This window comes from Diachasma alloeum, unplaced genomic scaffold (assembly GCF_001412515.2).
Source record: "Diachasma alloeum isolate Michigan unplaced genomic scaffold, Dall2.0 Dall_scaffold_00206, whole genome shotgun sequence".
NCBI lineage: Eukaryota > Metazoa > Arthropoda > Insecta > Hymenoptera > Braconidae > Diachasma > Diachasma alloeum.
Window position 1 is genome coordinate 2,596,522 of NW_021680371.1, and position 27,269 is coordinate 2,623,790.

At 36.1% G+C, this 27,269-nt stretch overlaps 2 protein-coding genes across 3 annotated transcripts; one reads left to right on the plus strand and one right to left on the minus strand.

The window, feature by feature from the left end:
- Positions 1-331: 331 nt before the first annotated feature.
- LOC107036183 (multidrug resistance-associated protein 4) lies at positions 332-19,904 on the plus strand. The gene is made up of 16 exons (XM_015253953.2): positions 332-403; positions 2,270-2,345; positions 3,241-3,733; positions 4,902-5,033; positions 5,815-6,006; positions 6,674-6,982; positions 7,893-8,348; positions 9,449-9,754; positions 10,595-10,855; positions 12,175-12,694; positions 13,490-13,720; positions 14,291-14,527; positions 15,155-15,417; positions 15,887-16,326; positions 16,668-16,797; positions 17,593-19,904. Exons 2-16 carry the CDS (start codon positions 2,281-2,283, stop codon positions 17,779-17,781), a joined length of 4,224 nt encoding a protein of 1,407 aa, XP_015109439.1. The 5' UTR covers positions 332-403; positions 2,270-2,280; the 3' UTR covers positions 17,782-19,904.
- On the minus strand, positions 19,646-26,547 carry LOC107036184 (transcription initiation factor TFIID subunit 6). 2 transcript variants are annotated; one of them, XM_015253955.1, is made up of 7 exons: positions 26,243-26,547; positions 25,287-25,605; positions 24,073-24,476; positions 23,210-23,413; positions 21,703-22,096; positions 20,719-21,023; positions 19,646-19,871 (listed from the first exon to the last, which is right to left on the minus strand). In XM_015253955.1, exons 1-7 carry the CDS (start codon positions 26,390-26,392, stop codon positions 19,779-19,781), a joined length of 1,869 nt encoding a protein of 622 aa, XP_015109441.1. In that variant the 5' UTR covers positions 26,393-26,547; the 3' UTR covers positions 19,646-19,778. The 2 variants fall into 2 exon arrangements, with proteins under 2 accessions (XP_015109441.1, XP_015109440.1); XM_015253954.1 differs by having other exon boundaries at positions 20,719-21,035.
- Between the last annotated feature and the right edge of the window lie 722 nt (positions 26,548-27,269).

Genomic DNA, 27,269 nt, shown 5'->3' on the forward strand with positions numbered 1-27,269 from the left:
GAAGTTATCCCGATATTTTTGAGCGGAATAAATATATTTTCGGCAGAGGTAATTTTTTCTCTCAGTGCAGGATATGTAAGATTCAATTGCTCTGTTTTGTTGTTTTTCCCAACTATTCCACAATCATTGTGCAAATTCATGACTGTAGTAAAATAACTGAGAAAAATTTTATGATTGTCTCCTTGAATACGGCTAACATTGATAATTCTCAAATGTCAGATAATTTCGTCGTTAAAGGTATTGATTTGCATAATGATAATCAATGAATTTTCATTTAATGCCACGTGGTGCGCTCTCGTCCTATCGTAGACGTTGATTTTATCATTTTGCGAGTAGCTCGTGAGCATGCAGAATTTCTCGGGGAGATACTCGTCACCATTTGCGGAGGAATTGTCTCGGAGTTGTGAGTTTCATAACATGTTCAGTTGTCGAGATCAATTTGTGTGATTTTTGACGTGGACACGTCTCGGGCCTCGGGTAAGGGGGCATTAGACATGGACCACGCGACATGTGATACGGTAATTTCTCCGATTAGAGAGGTCATTGGGAGAAATCGAGAAGATTCCCGGGAATTTCTAAAAAATCAGTGTTTTTGTTTTAAAAAATTGAACATATTCTCGATTTTTCACACGGAGAGAAATGTTCAGTGAAATTACGGAACTCGTAATTCGCTCACCGATTACGGAATCGACTCAGAAAATTTAAGTGACGGTATCTTAATTTTCCACAGGAATATTTCTCTCCGTGCAGACAAAAAAAAAATCGGGGATATTCTTTGAAATAATCGAGAATGTCTTCCCTCTTTTTCGAAGATATCTGAGAGAACTGAGTTTTCTAAAAAATTACCCGATTTTTCGAGTCGGAAATTCCGAACTTCGTAATGACAAAAATTGATTGGTTGATTGGATGAGCAATCAGATTCGCGCTCTGCGCGCAACTAACACGTACAGAAATACTCACCTATTGTGGCGCATCTGCAATTACCTCCAATTATTCGCGCGCATGTGTGAAACGGGCTAGCGGTGGGGGATGCGATATTACTTACGAGCGGTGATTTTGTATAACTTATCGCCGGTTATAACTTATTCGGCAGCAAGACATTTTGTCAGTGCCATAATAATCGAAGAAGTTATAACTGATCACAGTATAATTTATGACAGATGGGACTAGTGATTTTTTTCCTGCAGGAGACTTCACGAGACATCACCAGGCAATACTTTCGAGAGTGAACACGGAAATTTTTGGTCCTAGCCAATTTATCTCATCTCGGTTTCAGTTTTTATTTTTTTTTTAATCTGGAAGACCGAGACGAGTCAAACCGAGACAAGGACCGAGATTTTATGTAAAAAAAACATGAAAAACTTGAGGCCGAGATCAGATGAATTGTCTTTGAGCCATAATGAGAGAAAACGATATACTGTTGAAATTTTTTTGAAAATTAAGCAATAGTTGCACTTCAATTTTTAATATTGTAAATTTGAATTCATTTCAAGATCAAATCGTTCATTGAATCTTCCATTCAGGTTGGAAATTCAGATTAATTGGGTTTTTTATCTAGAATTTTTCAATTCATTTCAAATTGGACATCACATCCAACTGAATTTTCAGTAGATTGAAAATTCAGGGAAATTGTTGCTTGAATTTTCAAATTATTCAATAATTTTCGTTATCATGAGGACCTGAAAATTGCAATTCCATTGAATACTCCAGAATTCAACTGATTTTTCAATAATAAAATACATGAAAATTTCGTGTGAATAAGTGATTGTTAAAAATTTCAAGATTTTTTATTAGAAATTTCAGGAGTAATCTTCTAACACGAAACCCAAGATTTCCATGTTCATTGAGACCGAGTCCATTTCTCCAAAGTGCAGTCTCATGCTGTCTCTCGGGCATCACTAAGCAGAGCGATTATTCATATTCAAGACTTTCAAATAAAAAAAATTTCTTTTTCGTAATTTTAGCTTCCGTTTTTTTCGGTCCAAACAAGAATTGTTTGAGAGCTTGTTCTTTTTTTCTCAGTGTTGGGACCACCCAGTTTCTCACAAATTTATCAACGTTCACTATCATAGGACAGATTACCGAAAAAAGTAAACACTCATTGAGAGGTGGGAGACGTGGATATGAGTGCTAATTAGATAAAGTGGGGGCATGTGATAAAGTAAACCCTTCTATCATGAGGGAATAATGCAAACAGACGTGTCCGCGGCAGAAATTCTACCTAATTGTTTGCTCGTTCCGTTTCTGTGAAGATTTGTTCTGTTACAAGAGCGGATTAACATGGCAATATCACCGAAGAGAAATCCCGTGGAGAAGGCTAACTGCATCAGCAAACTCTTCTTTTGGTTCGTAATGATTCTCCATTAATTTCAATAATCTACGAGGAAAAAAGTAGCGAATATTTATTCTAGACGCAAATGTCAAGAGATTTGTTTTATTTGAGAAACGTCATCAGCTGCAAAAGATGTATTTAGCTGATGAGTATTTTTTAACGGAATGAATGCAGTATTAATTGATGAGAATTTCACTCAATACGCTTCACCCGAGCTGGGGAAATACTATTTGAATTACTGATTTAAGGATTAACTACTGATTGTTATTCCGACTTTTAAAACTCTCTCCTTAAACTGTGATCAGTGTAAGTTGGAAATTCTTTTAAGGGTGCTAAGTGAATTTGAAAAAAGATTCCAAAAAAATTTTTTTCTTTCCCCCCATCATTGGAGAAATATGTATTCATCCATGTATTCATCCATCCGACGAAATTTCAAACCCGCAACCGGACCTAGACATCGAGAAAATAAATGCGGAAAATCCTCTGTTTCGCGTGACGAACCTCGAGAAAGCATGGGATCAAATGGGTACGGCGGGTTGAAATATCTCTCTTATTCACCCCGGTACCCCATTGTTTTTTGTCGCCATCACATTGAACACATCATTCCCCATATCTTCGAATTTTTTCAATTTTTTCTTGAGTTCCTAGGAGGTTGAAACGTTCAATTTAATCAAAACTCCATAAGAGGCCGTGTATAAGACTGATTTTGTTTATTTAATTTCTCGATATCCATAAGTTCTAAAATTTTAAAATTCTCACCGATGTTCACCATCTGTCTAATACTATTAATTAAAAAAATTATAACTTTGTTGGTGAATGTCAATTTTCAAGGTCATCGCCAAATTCACTTGGCACCCTTAATATTGAAAAATCGGAAGATTGATGGCCATCCCGGACATCCCTTACAGGTGGACCCTAGATTTATTCCGGAGAGGTGCTAAATATGGTCTACAGCCAGAAGATCTCTACGACCCCCCGAGCGCCGACGAATCCGAAAAACTCGCGAATCGACTGGAGTCCGAGTGGCTGATGGAGCTCCAAAAACTGAAGCACATGGAGTACAAAATCGACGACGATGGGAATAAAATAACGAAATCACCGAGGCCAAGTCTCACGAGGGCGATAATACGAACGTTCTGGCCGGGTCTCGTTCGCGACACTATCCTCCTGCTATTTTCCGTGGTAGTATTGAGATCGGTGCAACCGATGTTTCAGAGTTTAGTCATCAGTTATTTCGGGACTAATACGGGGGGCCCAACGAGGGATGAAGCTCTTCTCTGGGCCCTCGGGCTGGTCCTCACGACGGTTGGGGTAACATTCATCACACATCATACTAATCTCACTACACAACGAATTGGCATGCAGGTCAGGGTTGCATGCTCCTCCCTCATCTATAGGAAGGTCAGTGGAGGCGAATTGTCGAATGCTTTGGAATTAATCATTTGAAGACAAACCTTCAATTTTTAGGCTGCCCGGATAAATTAATTTATTGGAAAAACTAGGCGATTTGTCTGAGATATTCTGTTGGAATTTTTTGAAAATTATTTTTAAATTCTCTTCATTTTTACGAACAAATATCAATCGATGTTGATAACTTAATTTAATTAATCTGAAATTTTTAATGATAAACTCATAGATTTTCTGGATGTTTTTTTTCAGTTCTTCGATGGGAATGAAAAGTTCAGCGAAAAAATACGAATAGAATTTTTGTTTAAGTAATTTTAAGTTTTCACGGAAAAATATCAATCGATGGTGATGACTCAATTTAATTAATCTGAATTTTTTAATGAATAACTCATAGATTTTCCGGATGTTTTTTTTAATTCTTCAATGAGAATGAAAAGTTCAACGAAAAAATACGAATAGAATTTTCCGATGGAATTTTGAGAGAATTCTTTTAGAGTTCAAGAAAATTGAATTTTGGGAGAATCGTCAAATGCTTTAAAAATAATCTTTTGTTGACAAAAACCTTCATTTTTAAGATTTCACGGTTAAATAAATTTATTGGAAAGATTTGGTGATTTGTTTAAGTAATTTTGTCGAATTTTTTTGGCAATTATATTGAATTTTTATTCATTTTCACGGAAAAAATACCAATCGATGTTGATGACTCAATTTAATTAATCTGAATTTTTTAATGAATAACTCATAGATTTTCCGGATGTTTTTTTTTAATTCTTCAATGAGAATGAAAAGTTCAACAATAAAATACAAATAGAATTTTGGAAGAATCGTCAAATGCTTTGAAAATAATCATTTGTTGACAAAAACCCTTATTTTTTAGACTTCACGGCTAAATAAATTGATTGGAAAAACTTGGGGATTTGTTTGAAAAATTCTATTGGAATTTTTTGAAAATTATTGTGAAATTCTATTCATTTTTACGAAAACATATCAATACATGTATAATTTAATTTAATTAATTTCAATTGCAGTCAATTTCTCAACTTTTTTCCGTTTAAAATTTTTTAATGAAACAAGTAATAAAAGTTCAATAGAATATTTTCACTAAAGAGCTGGATTGTTCTATGTATATAACAAATTTAATTAACTCATTCGGTTTTCTCAGAGCCTGAGACTGAGTAAAGCATCGCTGAATAAGACAACACCAGGACAAGTAGTAAATATTCTAAGTAATGACGTCAGCCGTTTCGATATGCTCCCTGTGTTCCTTCCCCATCTGATCATCATGCCAATACAGGTGAATTTTAAAAAACTACCGACCATCACCCGAAAACTCGACAAAATTCGGAATCCTAATTTTTTCCCCATTGACTTGCCGTTTTTGTTGTTATAAATAAAAATGTTTAAAAACCATTATTCAACCCACTTTTATGTAAAAATCCTCAAATGTTGCATCTGCTTTTAAATAAAAGATTCAATTCTAATTTGTTTACTAAAACATTAGAAAAAAAAATAATCAAAAATATTGGCATTTGTTTAATCTCGATTTATCGTTTATTTTTTTTTTATAAAAAAACTTTAATAGAAAGTCTAGTGAATTCGGTAGATAATGCTATTGGATTTCTGCAGAATTTTCTATTAGTTTTTGGCCGATTCTATTGAAAGGTTCAATAGAAAATATTCTATCGAAAAATTTGAAAGAATTTTATTTTTCTGTACAATTTATTCTACCGATATTTTCTATAGAATTTCCTAGGCTCAAATATCCCATGTTTTTATGATTGATTTTCCTGATGAAAATAAAAAAAATTACAATGAAAAAAAAAATAGAACATTTGAGCCGAGAAAATTCTATAGAAAATATCTCAATAGAATAAGTCGCATAAAAAAATTGAATTCTGTTGACTATTTCGATAGAATATTTCCATTGAACATTTCAATACAATCCGTCGAAAATTAATAGAAAGTTCAAGAGAAATTCAATACAATTTTCTAACGAATACGCTAGGTTTTTCTATTAAATTTTCTTATCTGTGAATATGAATAAAAAAATTATTTATACTGTTTCTTCCTTCAAGATCATCGTAATTGGTGCTATAATGTGGACCAGAATAGGAATATCAACATTAGTTGGCGTCGCTACCCTCCTGATAATGACAGTTCCCCTTCAAGTACTAATTTCCAAACAAGGTGGACAGTTGAGAGCCAAAATTGCGAGACTGACGGATAGACGAGTGCAACTAATGAATGAATTGATCTCAGGAATTCAAGTAAAGCAAACAGGAAACCGTCCCCCTCCCCTCCAGAGAGCGTAGGGGAGGCTGGGGCGAAATGGACACTTTTGACTTTTTAGTTTTCCAGAGACATTGAAAAAATTTGTTTTCCAATTTCTTCCCGGCTGCGTTTTTTTACATTCGTTCATTTCTCATCCATTAAAAATAGATCATAAAATTCCAAAATATTCATATCTCGTCCATATTCGAAGAAAAAACAGTGATTCTAATTTTCCACCGGCAGAAATGAAGACAAACAAGTTTTCTCCATTTTCTAGGCAATCATTCCTTTTTGAAAATTTTCAGGACTACATGGAGATAGTATTTTTCCGGGCTGCTACGATGGGGTTTTTCACTCGTGTGGCCGTTTAACTAAACGGCGAAAATTATCCACATGTTACGAAAATACGAATGGATAAAATTAAATTAATCTAATTCTGAAGACGAAAATGCAAAGAACATAAAATAAAATAGCATAAATTAATCTAGCGACGGGCACGAGGCGGCCGTTAACTAACATTTATAAACTCACGAATAAATTGATTAATGAGGCTCAGTCTGGGCTGAGTTCAATGCATTATCAACATTTCTGAAAAATTCAAAAGTGTCCATATTGCCCCATTCTCCCCCACAGACCCATCACCTTGTCGTTATTTCCATGCAGGTGATAAAAACCTACGCCTGGGAGAAACCATTCAACAAAATCGTGTCCCTGACCAGAAGGGCTGAAGTGAAAGACATAACGTCTTCCTCGTCCTTGAAAGCACTGTACTTGGGCCTGATTGTGATTACAGAGCGAACGACTCTGTTTACCGCGATCGTGTCATTTGTCCTGCTGAAGAATACCATGTCAGCCGAAATAACGTTCCAGTTGGCCACTTATTTCAATGCCTTCCAGCTCGCTTGCGCTATATCCTTTCCGCAAGCCTTGATTATGGGAGACGAAGCTCTCATCTCCATACGGAGACTCGAGGTTTGTGTAACATTCAAGTAGTATAAACATAACTCAAGTTTTGGAGATTAACATATGATAAAAATATGAATGAATTAGCGAAGTATGAATAAATGCTAAGCGGTAGTCATAGAAGACTGATTTTGTAAATCTTTTCCCACACTGCACAGAGATATTTATTACGGAAAAGGCTCTTTGAAAAAAGTTGTAATATTTTCGAGAATTTTTAAATCACACTTTTATCATTAAAAATAGCAGATGACTACATACTACTGTTTTGAAAATTGAGATAGGGGAGGGTAGGGTAAAACGGACACTTTTGACTTTTTAAAAAATATTTATGATGTATTGAATTGTTCATGAAGTGGAATAATTTTATTTTTCAATTGAAAAACAATGATTCCTCTTTGTGATAAGCTCAGACTGAGCTCAATTGATAAATCTGTTTCTGAGTTATGAATATTTTTAAAAAAGTCAAAAGTGTCCATTTTACCCTACCCTCCCCTATCTAGCTGTCACTTTCCATGAGGAGTTAGTGTTTTGTAATTCACCATGGAAAATGACAGCTAATGGATAATTTGCCACAGCGAATCAGATATTTGTAATTTCCACGTTTTTCACCTCATTCTAACTCTCAATTAAAAACGCCCCCTTAAAAAAGTTCAGAATTTTTTCTATTTTTTTTTATCATTCTATCATAATTTTTGGGAATTTCTACATGATGTACCACTCAATTGACAATTTTGGATTACGAAAGATAAAAAACATCCAGATAACATTCGAAAGATAGTACAACCGGGCCTTAAATTGATGGTTATTTTTAAAATAAAAAAAATGGTGAGTAATATTAACAATTGACATATTCCAAATTTAACAGTAATTCAAAATTTCGATTATGCCGATGTGTGAAATATACCCATTCCTCTTCCAGAAATTTCTGCTCTTGGAGGAGATTGAATACCCATCAGGGGACTCTAAACCGAGCAAACACACATCCCCCAAGTCAATAGCTCCTCCGAAAGCCGCTGTGACCGTTGACTTGCACCAGGTGTCAGCGAACTGGGAGACTGGCCAACTGCCCCCAACTCTGTGCAATGTGTCCATGAAAATCGAGGGTGGAAAATTGTGCACATTAGTGGGGCACGTCGGCTCGGGAAAATCGTCCCTTTTGAATCTGTTACTGAACGAACTGCCGGTCGGGGCCGGCACTGCCCGATTGTCCCAGTACGGCGACCCCGATTCCACGGATCATGCTACTCGCGGATTCATCAAGGACAATCACGACATGAAAATTTCGTTCGCCAGTCAGGACGCCTGGCTGTTCTTCGGTACTTTGAGGGAGAATATTCTTTTCGGGCAGCCGTATGATAGCCTGAGGTATCAGGAAGTATGTCCATTGACAAAGTACTTCATCTTCATGTTGTTATGAATGATTTTTAGAGAGAAAAATCATCAGCTGATTTTGGGAAGAAATTTGAGAGTGAATGGTGACACGAGAAGAGTCAATTTAGTTCAGATGAATATTGATTTAGTTTTAGATGAATATCTCAGCAAAATGCAGACGACTCAATAGAGAACTTGCATGGATTTTTTTCAATTTTCTAATCTCAACTTTGGGACCTGAATAATTCAAAACGGTACCAGTCAATTTTGACTATTGACCAGTTTTCAATGAATATCTCGGAATCTAAGGGAGATAGCAAAATTTTTGTTATCACCTTTTTTGTAGAGCCGATCGAGAGCTACAACAAATGTAATTATGAAAATTTCGCTATCTTCCTTAGATTCGGAAATATTCCTCAAGAACTCAACTGGGAGATGAGTCGACTTAAACTGTTCTAGCCCTTTGCTACTGAATTCTCCGGTTGCCCAAAAATTATGATTGTAGAATCAAAAAAACCTTGAAAAAAGCTAAACATTTTCAAAGAGCGTTTTTGAATAATATTGGGAAATAAACCCAGTAGGGAGGCAATTGCAAATTAATAATTTGATGTATCTAATGGCGGTTAGGTCGTCATTTGTCACAGTAGTCAATGGCTGTCAGATCGTTAGTTACCATGATAAACTATCCATTCACTATTTCCTCTCTGTCGGACTTATTTCTCAATCTTTATTAAAAACGCTCTTTGAAAATGTTCAGTTTTGTTTCTACTTTTTTCGATTGTACAATCATAATTTTCAGGGATTCCTGCGTGATGTAAACTCCACTGGCAATTGTGAAATATTTTACATTACGACGATGGAAAAACAATCGAGATAACGTTCGAAAGATAATCCGCCCGGGCCTCAAACTTGGGAACATAAACGTCTTAAAAAAATGGGAAGAAAGTGCCTCAATTTCCGACGCTAGTTTTTCTGATTAAGAGATTCAAAGACGGTTTTTTACAAAAAATTCTCTACGACACTAAATTATTTTCGAAAAACCGTTATCGAAGTAAAAATGCAATAATGCCGAAGGATTTTCAAATGATTGATCCTCATCACTAGGTGACGAGAGTCTGTTCATTAGTCCGCGACTTCAAACAACTGCCCGACGGTGACATGACAGTCGTGGGTGAACGTGGAATGTCCCTGTCCGGGGGTCAACGAGCCCGGGTGAACCTAGCCCGAGCGATTTATCGCCAGGCTGATCTCTACCTCCTTGACGATCCCCTGAGCGCTGTTGACGCTCGGGTGGCTCGTCGTCTCTTCAAGGACTGCATCGTGGGATTTCTGAAGGGAAAAACTCGAATTCTCGTGACCCATCAACTACACTTTCTCCAGCAAGCGGACGTCATTGTTGTCCTGGAGAAGGTAACGATCATCAAACATCGCCAGAAATTCCAGTGATGTCGAGGAATATTCGGGGAAAAAGGAAAGATCGATCTAATTATTGGGATTTCTAGAGAATTCTGTTTTGAATGTTGACGAGACATTTTTTTCCTGATGTTTCCACTTGTTTGTACGGTTTCTTCTATTAGCTTTTGGCCGATTCCAGTGAAGAATAAAGTTTCTAAGAAATCGGAGGATTTTTTAGAATCTTCTACAAAACCGGAGGATTTTATAAAGTTCCTAGACAACCGGAGGATTTTTTTGAATTTTCTACACGGAGAAAAAAATACCAGAAAAATTACTGTGCTGCCACGGTAAAATGGGTTCATTTGGATGGACTCGGAAAAATTACCGTGCCAGCACCGGAAAATTTGCTGTGGAGTACAACAATTTTTTGCAGTACATCCGAGAAAAATTTCTGTAGCGCGTAGCAAAAATTCCGGTGCTGGCACGGTAATTTTCCGGGTCCGTCCAAATGAACCCATTTTACCGTGGAAGCACAGTAATTTTTCTGGTATTTTTTTTGCGCGTAGAAAATCGGAGGATTTTCTAAAATTTTCTACAAAATCAGAGAATTTGTCCGAATTTTCTAGGCAACCGGAGGATTTTTATGAATTTTGTACAGAACCGGAGCATTTTCTTAAATTTTCTACAAACGCTGAGATTTTTCTAGAGAACCGGAGGATTTTCTAGAATTCCGATAGATGGCGCTGGCAAAAGAGTGGTTTTTCCTAAAATGACGCCCCATAAGGAAACCTTAGACGTATCCACGTAAAAAAAATCATGCACGTTTTCGATTTATGAAATATGACTATTTCTTAGGGTACAGTAAAATGCCAGGGGGCGTTCGACGAACTGTCGACTTCCAATGAAGACTTCAACCAAGTGCTGAGCCAAATACAAAAAAAAGAAGCCGAGAAGCCGGTTAACGAAGAAGAACCTGATGGTCACACTGAGGGTTTTGCCGCCCAAAGGCTGGAACTTCCCTCCATCACTCACATTCGGGAAGAAATCGGGGGACGCAGACGGAGACCATCACAACTGAGCTCAGGGAAATCATCGATAAGATCAGTCGAAAGTTTTGTGAGTTTATCAGTCAATCAGGGCATTTTTTGCAGATGTACTTCATTTGCCAAAAGCTTTAAATAAAGATGGTCAGATTGCTGCCATCCTCGTCTGATCCATTGAAGAGTACTTAGCCACGTGGTGCCATTAGTTCGTGAATTTCTCAGGAAATTCCCTAATTTATCCATTCAAACGATTTCTGAATATTTTTAAAGAAATTATCGGATATTTCCGCATAGTTTTTATGCGCAGAACGAGAGGAATCAGTTTCACGGATTAAAATCTAGAGCGCGAAGCACGGTTTAGCCTTATTTCAAAGACACTAGTCTTTCGGCGCGCTCCCGCGCCTCTCTATGACGTGAGAATAGACGCAGGAGGGGATTCCCACAGTTGGCTCCTCATGTTACTCTCTTTTAGGTTTAGTTTTTCAGTAGCCAAATATATTTATGTTTATTTGAAGGGGTTTGCTAGTCTTTGTTAGTATAAAATTTATGACTTGAATTTCTGGGTGCCTTTAATTTAATTTCAACCCCTTTGAAACATCTAAGTCATCAAATATAGATGCTCAAATAGATGTACAGGATTATGCCCTTAACCGACTGTTCCTTTATACAGCAAAAATAATTTAATCTATCAATTATTAAGGTATTCACATAAATTACAAGAGATTTTCTGCGCTTGGTAGGATAATTATTGAACTCTATCAGATTTCGTAACCCAGGATTCACCATGAGGACATAGCTGGTGTTGAATCTCCCAAAGGCATGAATATATAATTTAAAAATTTAATTATATAATTTGATATATTAAATTTTGCAATTATATCCACGTAAAAAATCATAAAAATTTAATATGTTCAATTATATAATTAATTTTTTAAATCATATACACAATTTAATCGCCTGTAGATGCCACTGTCCTAACAAACCTCTTCAAATAACCTTCAAACGAGCCACACACGTCGTGATGTTATCTCCTGAAAGTGGTGTCACACAAATATCGAATTAACATCACAAATATATCAAAAGCCTGTGAGAATAGACGCCTCCTGCGTCTATTCTCACGTCGTAGATAAGCGCGCCGTCAGTCTAGTTGGAATAAAACTGATGTGAACGTGTCACGTGACCCAAATACTACACTCTGATTGATCGAAATCCGAGAGGAAAAAATAATTTCAAGTAAAATCAATTAAAGGCAATATCTCCCGACTAAATGATGTGATTTGGACAAGTTTGGGCTCATGTTCAAGGTTTCGAAAATCCCTTGAAAATTAAGAAAAAATCTTCAATCTTCATTAATCCTAAATTTGTATGATGAATTTTACCTTCTTTCGCAAGGCATATGACGACGAGGCGGCAGCGGCGCAGGCAGACGACAACAGGAAGGCTGCAGCTGAAGTCATGACCTCGGGCGGATTATCATGGAGCGTTTACACTCGTTATTTCCGAGCTGGAAGTACAATCTGCGCACTAATAGCACTCACCCTGTTATTCATCCTGGGACAGGTTGCAACCAGCGGTGTAGACTACTGGATTACCTACTGGACAAATGTAGAAGTCATCAGAAAGGCTCTCGATGATGTGAGTGGAGACTACTCAGCGATCAGGCCAGATTACTTGAAGTACTTCAATGACTCAGTGTGGAGTCAATTTTCCTTGCTGGACGATGACGGACTTCTTGTCACGGAGTACTCCATATATATCTACACCTTCTGCATTGCATGCTGCATTATATTTGTCATGTTGAGGAGCATCCTGTTTATTGGAGTATGCATGAAGAGCAGCAGACGATTGCATGGGGTCATGTTTGCGAATGTCCTCGGGGCACCCATGTTTTTTTTCAATACCAATTCTTCTGGTAAGGATATTTTCATTTTCAGGATAATAGGACTATGTTTTACAGCACTTAAGGATGTTTAGCCAAAACCCACATTATGCACCGTAATTTTTATACTGTCTCATATGCCAGGTTCATATTTGAGTCACACGTTAGTAATAATCTTAATCCTTCCATCGGGGCATCCTAGTGAGAAATTAATTTCTGAAAATCACTTCTTGTAACATTACGCTTAGGGAAGAAACGTGACCGTGTGAACTTTGATCGAGGTGTTGCATGGGTCAGACACTCAAGATATTGAAAAAAAAACCACAAGCCATTTACTTTAGACTATGGAGAATCTATCGCCGGCGAGAACAAGTAGGGGACCGGGCCATATAGGCGTGATATCTTCGATTGATTTTCGAATTCCTTCGAATTCATTCAAACATTCATCTCAGTGTTACAACCCCACTACTAGCCGAAGCGTGCGATGTTGCCCGATCAAAATTCGACTGTTACCACCGCAGTCACAAGTCCTCCATAATTTATGAACATTTTCTTTAATAATTGTTTTTGAGACCGAAAAAGTACGCCATAACACTTCTAATTTGATGAGAATAATAATTTGTAATTGATTTAGTTAGTCAATTTTTTTTTTCAACTGAGTTGTCCACTTGAAAAGTTGAACAAGTTATTGGTTTTTCCAATTGGGAATTCTATATAAAAGTCTATAATGCCTGTAAGAATAAAATTCACAAGATTCTATAAGAAACCTTGGGTTCTGCTCTCCTCATTGCACCACTGTGTTGCCGATTTCGTAATTTTTTCTTTCAGGACGTATTCTCAACCGATTTTCAAAAGACATCGGGGCCATCGACGAATTGCTCCCCAAAGCTATGTTGGAATGCCTGCAAATATTTTGCGTGTTGATCAGCATCTTAATAATGATCATAGTCGTCAATTACTGGATGATAATTCCAACTGTCATTGTGGCAATTCTATTCTACTTTCTCCGGCATTATTTCATGGATTCAGCGCAGGATATCAAGAGAATTGAAGGCATTAGTGAGTGTGTACTTCCCGAATGCATCGAAAGGGGCATTCAAATATTACGTCACACGATGTGGATTGGCCTTCGGGGAGCGCTATTCGCCTCCAAAAACACTTTGTTGTGATACCTGACTGAAAAGTGCACTTTTCGAAATGGTCTAGTGTGCGTAAAGCGGGTATTTTCCGCACGGCATGCGCTAAGTTCACGAACGTGCGTAAAGCTCTTAAAATTTACGCACTCGTGTACAAAAACCTCTTTACGTACCTCTACTACCGCTCCAAACAGTGAACTCGGCAACCGGAAGTTGTTTTCACAACGTCCGTAAACGGCATTTGACGGACACGAAGTATCCGCAAAACGACGTTTTACGGACAGTGTGATGAAAATAGCATTTTGATACGAGTGCGTAAAACTGTCTTTTAACCGCTGGGAGGTGTATAGGTAGCGCTCGCCGAAGGCGCGTCCCAAAGATCAAAGAATACTTTTCTCACAAGTATCGAACCCTATTTTCTATCACGATGTGTGGAAAGTGAGATTTTAAAATTTCACTTTACGGACAAGTGATGAAAAGTAATTTTTCTCAGCTAAGAGTCCGGTGTTTTCTCACGTGGCTACAACCATGAACGGACTGTCGACTATCAGAAGTCGTGGGGCGGAAGTCCAAGTGATGCTGCGGAAGGAGTTCGATAAGTACCAGGATAAACATACGGCCTCGTGGTACCTCATATTGGCAATGCAATCTGCTTTTGGACTCGTTCTCGATCTAGTATCCTGTCTGTTCATCGCATGCGTGTGCTATTCACTCATTCTCATGGATGACGGTAATAAACTTCAGTTTTCATCGTTAAGGGGACGATTAATGCAGTATTGACGACTTCAATACTTCATTAAAAATTGAAAATCCATTAGTCGATGAATTAATTGATTATTTAAACAATAATTAATAATTATTTTTTCAAATAATTAATTTATTGCAATTTCCATTTTTTTACCTTTATCACTCACAATTAGTGATAAAATATAATAGAGCAGAACATGAGACGAAGATTTTTCAACGCTAAAATGATCTCATCATTTATTACAAATTGGAAATGAACTAGTTAATTAATTCATCAGTTGAATAATGATTGAATAATTATAGTAAACAAAAATATGACAATAATGATTAATTAATTTAAAAAATAATTTTCAATTTTTTTGGCTTATCATTTAGTGATAAAAATATAGCAAAATAGAACATGCCGATGATTTCGTTTTGCGCAAGTCTTGAGACGAAAATTTTTCATCGCAGAAATTATCTCGTCATTTATGTTCATGAATTACGTTCGTGCATTGAGATGAGACAATTTACACTTTGATAATCACCAGAAAAGTAATTTCTTAGCTGCTGAAGCGCCAGGCAAATTAATGAAAGTGTTCATTTCGAATCGAAATAATGTTCACCACAGGAAATACCTTGAGTGGATCAGTTGGTCTCGCAATCTCTCAGTCTCTAATCCTCACTGGGATGCTTCAGTACGGTGTGAGACAGAGCACAGAAGTCCAGTCCCAGATGACTGCAGTGGAGCGGGTTCTGGAGTACAGCGATCTTCCTCAAGAGGAGTCCGAAGATTCCGCCAGTCCATCGCCCCCGAATTGGCCATCAAGCGGGAGAATTCAATTCAAAAATGTTTTCATGAGTTACAAGAAGGATGATACGCCCGTCCTAAAGGTGACACAATAGCGAACTTTCATGAATTGTTTTCAATTTTCTAATCTCAAGTTTGGGACCTGAATAATGCATTTTTCATTCACAAACGTTCAAAATCTTGATCATTAATTAATAATTAGTTATTAAAAGTTGAAGATTTCAAACGCTTTGAAATCGCTAGTGACGTCACACAGACGGTCGAGCGCGGGACCAATCACAGACCCGAAAATTTACTGAACGTTTCAGATTTATTCTCTTATATTCCTATAGAAATTCACCGAAAACGATTCTCGTTTGCGGATTACGTGAAATGTTTCGTAATTTTTCTTGAATATTTCTCTCTGCATGTTAGGATGCATCCAAGAGATCGCTATTCATAATAATATTATATCAAGTTGACAAATTTCATAAAAACATCTTCAATCATCGTAAATCATAAGTAAAAAAGATTAAAATAAAAATTATTTTGCCTGCATCGTAAACTCCCTAGAATCTCAACATGACAATTGAGCCTGGCTGGAAGGTGGGGGTCGTCGGTCGCACAGGAGCTGGAAAATCCTCCCTGATTCAGGCCCTATTCCGACTAACTGGGGACGGACTGCAGGGGGAGATCTTGATCGACGAGAGGGACACCAAAACCATCAGTCTCCACCATCTCCGCTCTAACATTTCAATCATTCCGCAAGAGCCAGTTCTCTTCTCCGAGAGTTTGAGGTACAATCTGGATCCCTTCGAGACGTACCCTGACGATGCACTCTGGAGGGTTCTCAACGAGGTTGAGCTCAATGGAGTGATGCTGGATCAAATGGTGACTGAGGGGGGAACCAACTTCAGTGTTGGACAGAGACAACTCATTTGCTTGGCGAGAGCTATTCTGAGGAATACTCGGATTCTTGTGCTTGATGAAGCAACTGCTAATATCGATACTCGGTTTGTTGAGAAATTAGACATTTTACTGAACGGAACGGATTTTTTAAATAAAAAAATTTATTTATACTTATAATAATAATATATAATAATATATTATATATTATTATAATTATATTATTATTATTATTATTATTATTATTATTATTATTTTAATATATTATAATATATAATATAATTTTAAAAAAACAATCAAGATCACGTTCGAAAGACAATCCACCCGGGCCTTCAATTAAATTTTCATTAAAGTGTTACGTTCGACAAATAACGATTCATCACTTCATCGAATAATTTCTCATGAGAAAAATCACCCGATGAAATAATAAATGATAAATTTTTCACAGAACTGACGAAATGATTCAACACACCATAAGAACGAAATTCGCGGAATGTACAGTGATAACAATTGCCCACCGACTGAACACAATAATCGACAGTGATCGAGTGGTGGTGATGGAGGGAGGGCGTATGGTGGTATGTCTTCCTCTTGAGAAGTTTTACTTTGCATTGATACAAATTTGACATAGCTCCGAATGTTTGTGAGAAAAAAGTCACACATAATTCCACTGACACCCTATGCAAAATAAAAAAAATTACAGATCAACGTCACTTCAAAATTTTTGAAATACACAACTTAAGTCCTGCATCATGTAGAAGTTTTGAAAAATTATGAATGAATAATCAAAAAAAAAAGTAGAAAAAATTCTTAATTTTTTCAAAGAGCATTTTTAATTTATATTCAGAACAAGTTGAGTAATAAGAAATTGAAAAATGTATCTGATTTACGGTGACAAATGGTGGTCTGTCACCCAATATCATGCGGGGGGAAGACTGATTTTGTAAATCTTTTCCCACACTGCACAGAGACATTTATTACAGAAAAGGCTCTTTGAAAAAAGTTGTAATATTTTGGAGAATTTTTAAATCACACTTTTATCACATAAAAATGGCAGATGACTACATACCACTGTTTTGAAAATTGAGATATCTAACTGTCACTTCTTATGAGGAGTTGGTGTTTTGCACAGCGAATCAGATATTTATAATTTCCACATTTTCCAACTTATTCTGAATCTCAATTAAAAATGCTCGTTAAAAAAGTTCAGAATTTTTTCTATTTTTTTTATCATCCTATCATAATTTTTGGGAATTTCCAGATGATGTACCACTCAATTGACAATTTTGAATTACGAAAGATAAAAAAAAATCCAGATAACATTCGAAAGATAGTACACCCGGGCCTTAATTCTCAAATCTGAATGTTTTCAGGAATGCGCGAGCCCCTACCAGCTCCTCACCCAAAAGCCCCCGAGTCAATTCGCGAAAATGGTGAATGAAACGGGCAGTGAAATGGCGAATAAACTCCTGGAGATGGCATCTGCGTGCTACCACCAACGAGGTGCCCCATTCACCCAGAGAAATCGACGTCCCAGCGACGCTGATACCATACATATGTAACCAGAGCTGGATAATATATTGTAATGATTTGAGGTACAGAACAGCGGGGCAAAATGGACACTTGACATTTCGTTTAAATATCCAGACTCATCACGAAGAGGAAAAATTATCCCATTTCATCAACTGTTGAATGAATTTAATATTTCAAAAGACATTTTAAAAAAATCAAAAGTCCCATATTGCCCCACTCTCTGCTATTTCAAAATGGAGATAGAAGTTTAACTCTTCGCGTACGGGGCCTTTCTGTTACGAAGTCTGCGGTGCGATTCGATGAATTCTGATGCATGAAAAATTATAAAACGCCTTAAAAATATAAGCTACACTATCCAGCTTTCGGGTCCATGTCTCAAAAACCTCGTCAAAAAAACTTCCCAACTAAAAAAAACGAAACAAAAAAAACTTCAGCAATTTAAAACTTAAAAAACTTGAAAAAAACATTCAAAAACTTAGGAAATAATGCAAAAAAAACCCACAAAAATAGGGCACTAATAACACTTTGATGAATACCCACGGACAAAAATAAGAAAATGGAGAAAAAAATAACTGCAAGATTAAGTTTCCAACGTCGTATCCACGATAAAAACCATTGACACTTGATAACCAGTGATTTGACACAAATTCATATCGTGAAGAATAAATAACACAACTCTTTACATCCACAACACAACAAAATAGAAAAAAAATCAGTCATTTAAAGCACAACATTCGAAGCAATCCCTCTCAAATAATCCAGAGTAGTAAACACCCGAATCAACACACCCGAATCACAAACACAAACACATATTTGACCTGTATTCTTACGCCAGACAAGAAAACTGAAAGGTTTTATTGACAGAAGTTCAAATAGACAGTAGTTGAATTAACCACAAGTTCACTTGTCCAAAGTTCATTTAACCAAGTTTTTTTGACGAAGTTTTTGAGACGTGCTCCCCAGCTTTCGAATGGCGTTAGTGGAATTGGATTATCTGTCACAGTTTTAGAATCTCAACGAAAACTGAAAGGATACTAAATAATAAAAGCAGAAAGAGACGAGACGAAAGCCAGAATAGAAGAAGTTTTGTTCCAAAAAAACGAAAAATTGAAAATTAATGCAAATGACATTCGTAACAATATCGTAAGGAATAAATAGAGATATGATTTTGGGGAATTCATCTTCTGGTTCATCTCCATTGTTGTTAATTATCCATAATATAATGTTGGAGAATGACTGGTGAACCTAAGTCCATTATTTCCTACGATTGAAAATGAAATGACATTAATTTTTTCAATATGAATCTCATTTCCTTCGTTATGTTTTAGAAATTATTATGAAATTGTCCCAGTGCTCCTCAATGACTTCAAATAACGAAATTATTTCCGAATATTCGGGTCAACTATTCATTTCAAATGGTATTCCTTCATCAAACCATTCAAATACTATTTTATCTGCCCCAGTCGATCAATCTTGAAGTATGAATACGTCAATTAGTCATACAAATAGCATTTGAAGTAATAATTCCTGCAGAAACCCGAATAATATCAACTAAATAATATTCATTAATTAACATCATGTTTAACTGAATAACATTCATCAATTCTAAATAATATTCATACATTTAAATGAAAAAAAAAACGACTCTCAAATGCTGAAACGAAATTATTTCATAAAATTTCGATCTAGTATATAAATATTATTCAATTCGTCACATCTAATGAATTTTGAGAAATAAGAATTATCCATGAATATGTCAATAGTAGTTGAACTAGAATCTTACCCACTTCCGAGTATAACTGCTGATCGTGTAAACCACCTGTAAATGTCCTAGATAAGTTCCTGTACTTGACGAATTGGTGAATTAAAATTAATGAAGAATGATTGTCGAGGTAAAAATAAACCCATTTATATTCCACTCAATGATTCAGATGGGATAATACAATTGCCTGTGAACTGAATCCTCTGCAGCCGAATGCCAGTCCCTCAATTTTCATTTTTTAAATATATCAGTTATTCATCTGTGCTACATGAACGCGTGATCATCATCTGGACTCAGTGATCTCTCCGCACTCTGCTGCATCACGAAAACACTTTGTGTCTTACTTATTGTCGTCACCTGAAATTAATAATAAAATAATATTTCATTGAAATAATTTCTTTTTCATTGAAAAATGAATTCACAAAGCTAAAAGAGAGCCCTTGAGAGTTGAGTTTTAGAGGAATATCTCTGAATCTAAGGGAGATAACAAAATTTTTGTAATTACATTTTTTGCAGAGCGAATTGAGGGCTACAAAAAAAGTTATGCGGAAATTTTTGCTATCTCCCTTAGATTTTGAGATATTCATTGAAACCTGGACGATAGGAAAAATCTAATTAAACCTTTTTACAGGTTTGCTGTTATTTCAGAGTTGAATCTTCAAAATTCAAGTTATATTTATACTAGTTTAATATTGCCGAATAAATTTTGAAATAAAAAGGAAAAGTTGATGGAATGGATAAAGTTTTTCATCTTCCAGTGAATTGAATAATAAATACAAAGGAAATAGAATAAATGTTTTAAAAATGGAGACAAAATATCTCTCTATATTATAAAAATCCAAATCGACTTCTGGTGATGAAAATTTGGTACTCGAAATTAAGATTCTAAAATTAGGGGTCAGAACTGTCATGGAGGGCAGAATGAGGGTCACGAGGGTCTAAATAAGGGTCACAAAGGGTCAGAATAAATGTCTCAAGGGTCAAGATAACGGGCAAAATAATCTATATATCTCTCCATGTTATGAAAATTCAAATCGGCTTCTGGTGATGAATATTTGGTATTCGAAATTAAAACTTCAAAATTAAGGGTCAGAAATGAAGGTCAGATTAAGGGTCACAAGGGTCAGAATAAAGATCATGGGGGTTGACGAATGCTATAATAAATATAATATAATAAATATAAAAAAAGGTAATAAATATCTACCTGAGACATAGTTGATGTATTAGTATGACTGCTATTCTGCATGCAGACAACAACAAGTTTAGGTGCTGCAGTCTGCAGGGGCTTCTGTTGTATATTACTCTGAGTGATTTTAATCTGCTGTGGATTCGGTTGTCCCTGTGCCTGGGGATTCGTCGGTGGCTGCTGTTGAACCCCCGTCGGTGTCTGTGATCTCGACTGGACAATAACGTATTTTTGACCAGTACTGGCAGCACTGACTCCAGCATTCCTCGCTGCATTGACAACAATCGTGCGTGGCTGGCTCGGTTGGCTGGGTTGACTGCCCACTGAAATATTTTCTAATGAAAATATCTCATCATTAAATATTCAATATTTTTCAAGAGTCTTTCATTAAATATTTCTAATGAAATTATCTCGATAATGAGCGATTTTAGAAGAAAATGTCGCGAGACATTTTTGTAGATAATTTCACGAGCTAAACAAAATCTTTTCTGACATTTTCTTCTAAACCTACTAGTGTCAGACATATTTGCAAAGTAGTCTTGATAAATTTTCTGGGATTTTCCCATTTTTTTCAAAGACTCATTTGTTTATTTTGAAATTATTTCGATAATGAGCAATTTTAGAAGAAAATGTTACGGGACATTTTTGTCGAGAATTTCGCAGATTAAACAAAAGCTTTTTTGACATTTTCTTCTAAACCTACTAGTTCCATAAATATCGGTAAAATATTGCAAATGATTTTATCCCTTTTCTTCTTCCACTCCAGGACTTATCAATTAATTCGTTATTCATCATTTCATTAGCATCTAATCAACAGATAATGTAATATCCAGAATTTTAATGAACTGTTAGTCAAAAATGAATAAAACATAATTAATAAAAATAAACAATGCAATTTACGCAGGAACTTCATCGCCGAATTTACTAAAATTCTTTTACAATAAGAAAACCGATATAAAATCCTGATAAAAACAATGTATTCAGAATAAAATATAAAGATACCATTTTGAACGAGGGTTTTGGCAGTAGGAGGTTGACTCGCTGCTAGCCCAGTTCCAGTGGTGGATGGTGAGTGTGCAACAGCGACAGGTTGAGTTCTCGCTTTGGCAACAGCAGCACAAAGTGCAGGGCCCAAATATCCATAATCCTGCTTGTAATCATCAACAAAATCAGGAGCCGATCTGACTGTTTTCAGCACAGGTGCCACTGACTTCACAAGCCCCGATTTAATGTGTCCAGCGGCATTTTTGTCAACATTGGACAGAGCTGCACCATCGACACAGCCCTCAATGCGCTCTGATATGATTTTTATTTTTGGTATGACAAGGGCTTTTATCACTTCTGGACCCAATTCACAGAGGCCACTGATTGCACCGTAGAGCGAAGCCAGGGGAGTCTGAAAGCATGATGAATTAGGTTAATTATCCATCGATATTAATAATGAATAATGATTTTATTTGCGTGATTAACTTGTTAAATAAGTGCAGAATAGAAATTTTAAATAAATGAGTGTAGTAATTGTTGCTAATAAATTAACCATTTGCTTCGGAATGGATTTCCTTTTTTGAAAATCTTATTTCACTATTCTGTTCTTCTATTTTTTCATGTTATAGTACTATCATCAATTGGAATGTCATCAAAATTTTGCGTATTATTTCGTTCTGTCAAATAATTCTACATTCAGACCCTCTCAAGACTCGAATTCTTTTTCAGTCCGGGTTTAATCAAGGTCCAATCAAGGTTCAATCAGTGTATAGCCGGGATTTAATCAGGGTTTATTCAGGATTTAGCCAGAGTTTAACCCAGGCTCTGTCAGAAGTTAGTGGGGACCATGAATCAATATGAATAATTATTCAACATAATAGACTAATACCTGAGTGTAATAGAGACAGATATTTTGATATAAAAAGCTCATGACGGTATTGTGTAACTGGATAAGCAATGATACTGTTCTCACCATTTTTCAACTTGATTATGAAGCCATTGAAATATACTTTTCAAGCCCTGATTTAATTGCTATTACTGATGATTCTTTCAATAATCATGAAAAAACCGATTTTCTCTTTCAAATTGCATAAACAATGTGCTGTAACTCAACAACAAATTGTGCGACCCCCATCATATTCTGATAGAATCAAGAGGGTATTGTTATCAATTTTTTGAGCCATGACTGATTCCATTTTGATGACAATTTTTTGAGCGATCGTTGAAAAATCGATTTTTTGAAAAATAACAAATTTTTCGAATCTGTACTAAAAATTGAATTTTAATTGGTCTCAATGAATAGGACTATTAAATTCTGTATTCATGCAAAAATTGATGAAATTCAAATGATTCCTTATAAGAAAATTTCGAAAGAAATGAAGAGAAAGACGATATTTTTAGACGATATTTAGTTACCCTATCACAAAAAGTTGTAGACTTAAATTTGAACGATTACAAAGTTTCCATTCAGAAGCAAATGAAAGTGTTGATTAATTGGAATGAGAGTTATTATTGTTTTTCCTACTTGACTATTCTTCGTTAACGCTTGACTGAACATTCTCGTGATACGTGTCTGGACATTATTGGTAGATGTGTTGAAGTTCCTGCAGATTTGACCCATCAAACGTGAGGCGAAGTCCCGTAGAGCCCAGTGATTGTCCATTTCTGGTCGCATGCAGAGCTGTCGAGACACTATGCAGGTAGCTACCGACGGAATCAGTTCGTGAAGCTGAAGAGTTCAACGAATTCATTTGTTGGTGATTCATGAAGTTTAATTTTCCATGCAACAATTCAATTTTGGTTTTAAATCATTTGTCAATCGATTTATAGAATTTAATTGGCTATTGATCAATTTTCATTGATAAGAATTGATTTTTAATGTTGTAATTAAGTTTTAAATTTAATTCATGAAGTGAATTCAATTTCAAATTAATTTATGAATTTTAATTTGTAATTTATCAATGAAATTGTGGTTTTAATTTTTATTTTCACCAATAAGAACTGCTTTTTAATGCATTCATACAATTGAAAGTTCAATTCATCGATATGATTCGATGTTTAATCGATTTACAAAGTTTAATTTCCAATTTAACAATTTAATCTAGTTTTTAATCATTTTCATCAATAAACATTGTCCTTCAATTAATTAATGCAATTTCAAGTTTAATCTCAACAATTAAATTCAACTTAAATTGATTTATGAAGTTTAATATTCAATTCATCAATGAAACATTAAAATCACTTCATTCTTTCATTCATAAAAATTGCTCTTCAATGGATTAACGCAATTTCAAGTTAAAGTCATCACTTGATGTAAATTTTCAATCAATCCATCAATTGAATAAAAACTTGAAAGCCTGAAATTATAAAATACATTGAATTACTCACATATTTCTCCAAATAAAGACTTGGATTATCAAGCAGAGCCTTCACCATTCTCATGAGATAAATCAACAATGCGAGATTATTCTGGACTACATTGACCCTCACACCCTCAGCAATGAATGTGCACATTCTCGCGAGCATTTCGTGAAGGCCAGGATCAGCTGAGAGTGACTGCAGAGCCTCAGCCCTGCGAGCCTCGTCTGAGCCCACGCAGGCCTCTGTGATCTCCTTGTAATACAACTGCTGTTCAACACTCAATTCGTGGGTGGCCAGTTGTTTCACATGCACTGTCTCTACATTTCGAAGTTTTTGACCCTTGCCACCACCCCCGGGCTTCCCCACACTCATGTTTGTGGATTTGTTGGCGAGCTTCGTCGTTGGGTCCACACTCTCCAATTTCTGAACGTCTGCAACGAGTTTTACAGATTTTTTTTCAAGTCTTGTTGAATGGGGAATTATCTCCGCAATGAGTGGGTCTAGAGGAAAATGTCATAAGAGATTTTTTGTAGGAAATTTCCTCCGCTACAAAGAAGGTCTTTAGACATTTTCTCGTAGGAGCCCTCATTTACGAGATATTCACATACAAACAATAAATTGAAGAAATACGAAAATGTAGATTTTGACGTATTTTCATTTTGCTAATTTCTCGATTATCTTCTTAACTATTGAATTTAGAAGGAATCGTCATAAGAGATTTTTTGTAGGGAATTTCCTCAGCTACAAAGAAGGTCTTTAGACATTTTCTCGTAGGAGTCCTCATTTACGAGATATTCACATACAAACAATAAATTGAAGAAATACGAAAATGTAGATTTTGACGAATTTTCATTTTGCTAATTTCTCGATTATCTTCTTAACTATTAAATTTAGAAGGAATTGTCATAAGAGATTTTTTGTAGGGAATTTTCTCAGCTATAAAAAAGGTTCTGAGACATTTTCTCGTAGGAGCCCTCATTTACGAGATATTCACATACAAACAATAAATTGAAGAAATACGAAAATGTAGATTTTGACGAATTTTCATTTTGCTAATTTCTCGATTATCTTCTTAACTATTAAATTTAGAAGGAATTGTCATAAGAGATTTTTTGTAGGGAATTTTCTCAGCTATAAAAAAGGTTCTGAGACATTTTCCCGTGAAATGACTCATTATCGAGATATGAAGCAAATAAACAAAAACGGAATGTGCATCGAGAAAAATTGAGGAGAAGAATTACCTTTGGAAACTGGCGGTGGATTTTCGGGTATGGTCGGTTGGACGCCGTCAATGCACAGCCAGTGGGCCCTGAGAGTAATCTCCAGAGGTAGTTTTGGCCACGTAGCCGTACCAGCCACAGCTATCATCTCATTGAGATCGATCTCCTTCTCCTCGACGAAATGCAACTCTCGCCCTCCCCCCGAGGCGAATCTGAAGGGTATGTGATCCTTGGCGAAGAAGCCATACGTGGGCTCAATATTCTTTATCTTCAAGGCGTGATCTATGTCGTGGGTCGTCAAACGCTGGCGTTTGCCATGTCTCATGAATTTAGCAGCATCCTGAACAGTGGAATCGTCACAGTCGAAATAATTTAATCTTCGAATCAGAGATGAAAGACAAAACGAATGCTCTATATCTGATGACCAAATGGTCCGATTCAGACGGATCGGAGCTCATTTGGAAGATTATGAAGATAGCTTGGAAATGAGACCTGATTTTTTAAATTACACTCTGCCGATCTCGAGATATCGCAGTTTGATGATGTCAATTTTTAGGGAAGAATAGATGATTGGAAAAAGGGAGGGAAACGAAATGGTCTTGCTGAATCTTCAATATCTCCTGATTAAATGAACCGATTTGGACGAGTCAAGGCTCATTTAGAGGGTTATGGAAATACCTAGAAGATGCGTATTGATTTGGTGAATTCTACTCTGCCGATCTCGAGATATTAACAATTGAAAATTGTTAATTGTTTCTTGTTCTTTCCTAATAATGAATCGTTAAAACCGAATGAGAGCTCCAGTGCAAATGATGTGGTTTGCTCAAGTAAATGCTCATTTTGAAGACCATAAAAATAGCTTGGAAATGAGACCTGACATATTCAATTTTACTCTGCCGATCTTGAGATATTACCCATCGAAGATCGCTGATCCAACCTCACTCTCCATGAAAAACGGATAAATAATCGTCAAATACCTGTATAATCTCCTTCAAACGATAGCTGACATCCTCAGCAAGGTCCTTGGCAGCTTCATCCGGTAAATTTCCCACACCAATGCTCTCGGCGATGACTTTCATGGACTCCTGGGACAGGGTAGTCCCATAAACCGAATCGTTTTCACTCATTTTGTTTGATGTTTCACTATTTTTCACTCAATTCCCGTTACTCCACGCACATTTAACGTCTCAGGTTATTGCTCCAGGCGAGAGAACCCCGATAAACAGTAGGATTGACAACAATTCAACCTGTAATTAACCTCACACTCTCGTAAACCTCCATAACAAACCGCAAACGTAAATAAAAATGTCGGGTGCTGCCGTTGGTGGCAAAGTCGGGTACTAAATGGTGAACGCGCATGCGCATAGGTTTCGAAATTTCGAAATTATAATTTTTCCGGTCAATGGGGCGATAATAAAACAAGAAAACAAGCGGACAAGGGAGGGTGGGGCAAAATGGAGTAATGAAATGGAATAATTTTACTTTCTTGGCTCTTCCTCTCTGTGATGAGTCCAGACTGAGCGCAATTAATAAATTTATCTTTGATTATGGATGTCCACAAGTTTATTATTGCGTTTATCGGTTTTTTTAAAGCTTGGGAAATGTCTCGAATCGAAAATGAGCACTCGAACATGGCGGAGATCTCGAACGAATGGAGAAAGGCGGTTTTCATGTGTACAATCGTCTTGCGGCGAATTTTCATGAAGCCCGCCTACCAAACAAAAGAGAATTGAATACCATTCTATGAAACATGAATAAACGAATCGTAATTGTCCAAATCATTTAGGTCAGAGGAAAATAGAATAATTCTACTTTCTTGATATTGCGTTTACTAAGGTTTTCTCCGAACAAAGTTGATTAGAATTAATAGCTAGAATTACGAGATTATCTCACATTTTCGACGTTAAGGATAGGAGAATCTGAGTGCAATACAGTGAAAATGATGATCGATTTTTTCACTTTGAACAAATAATATTAATATCCAAATTCAAAATTTCTGATATG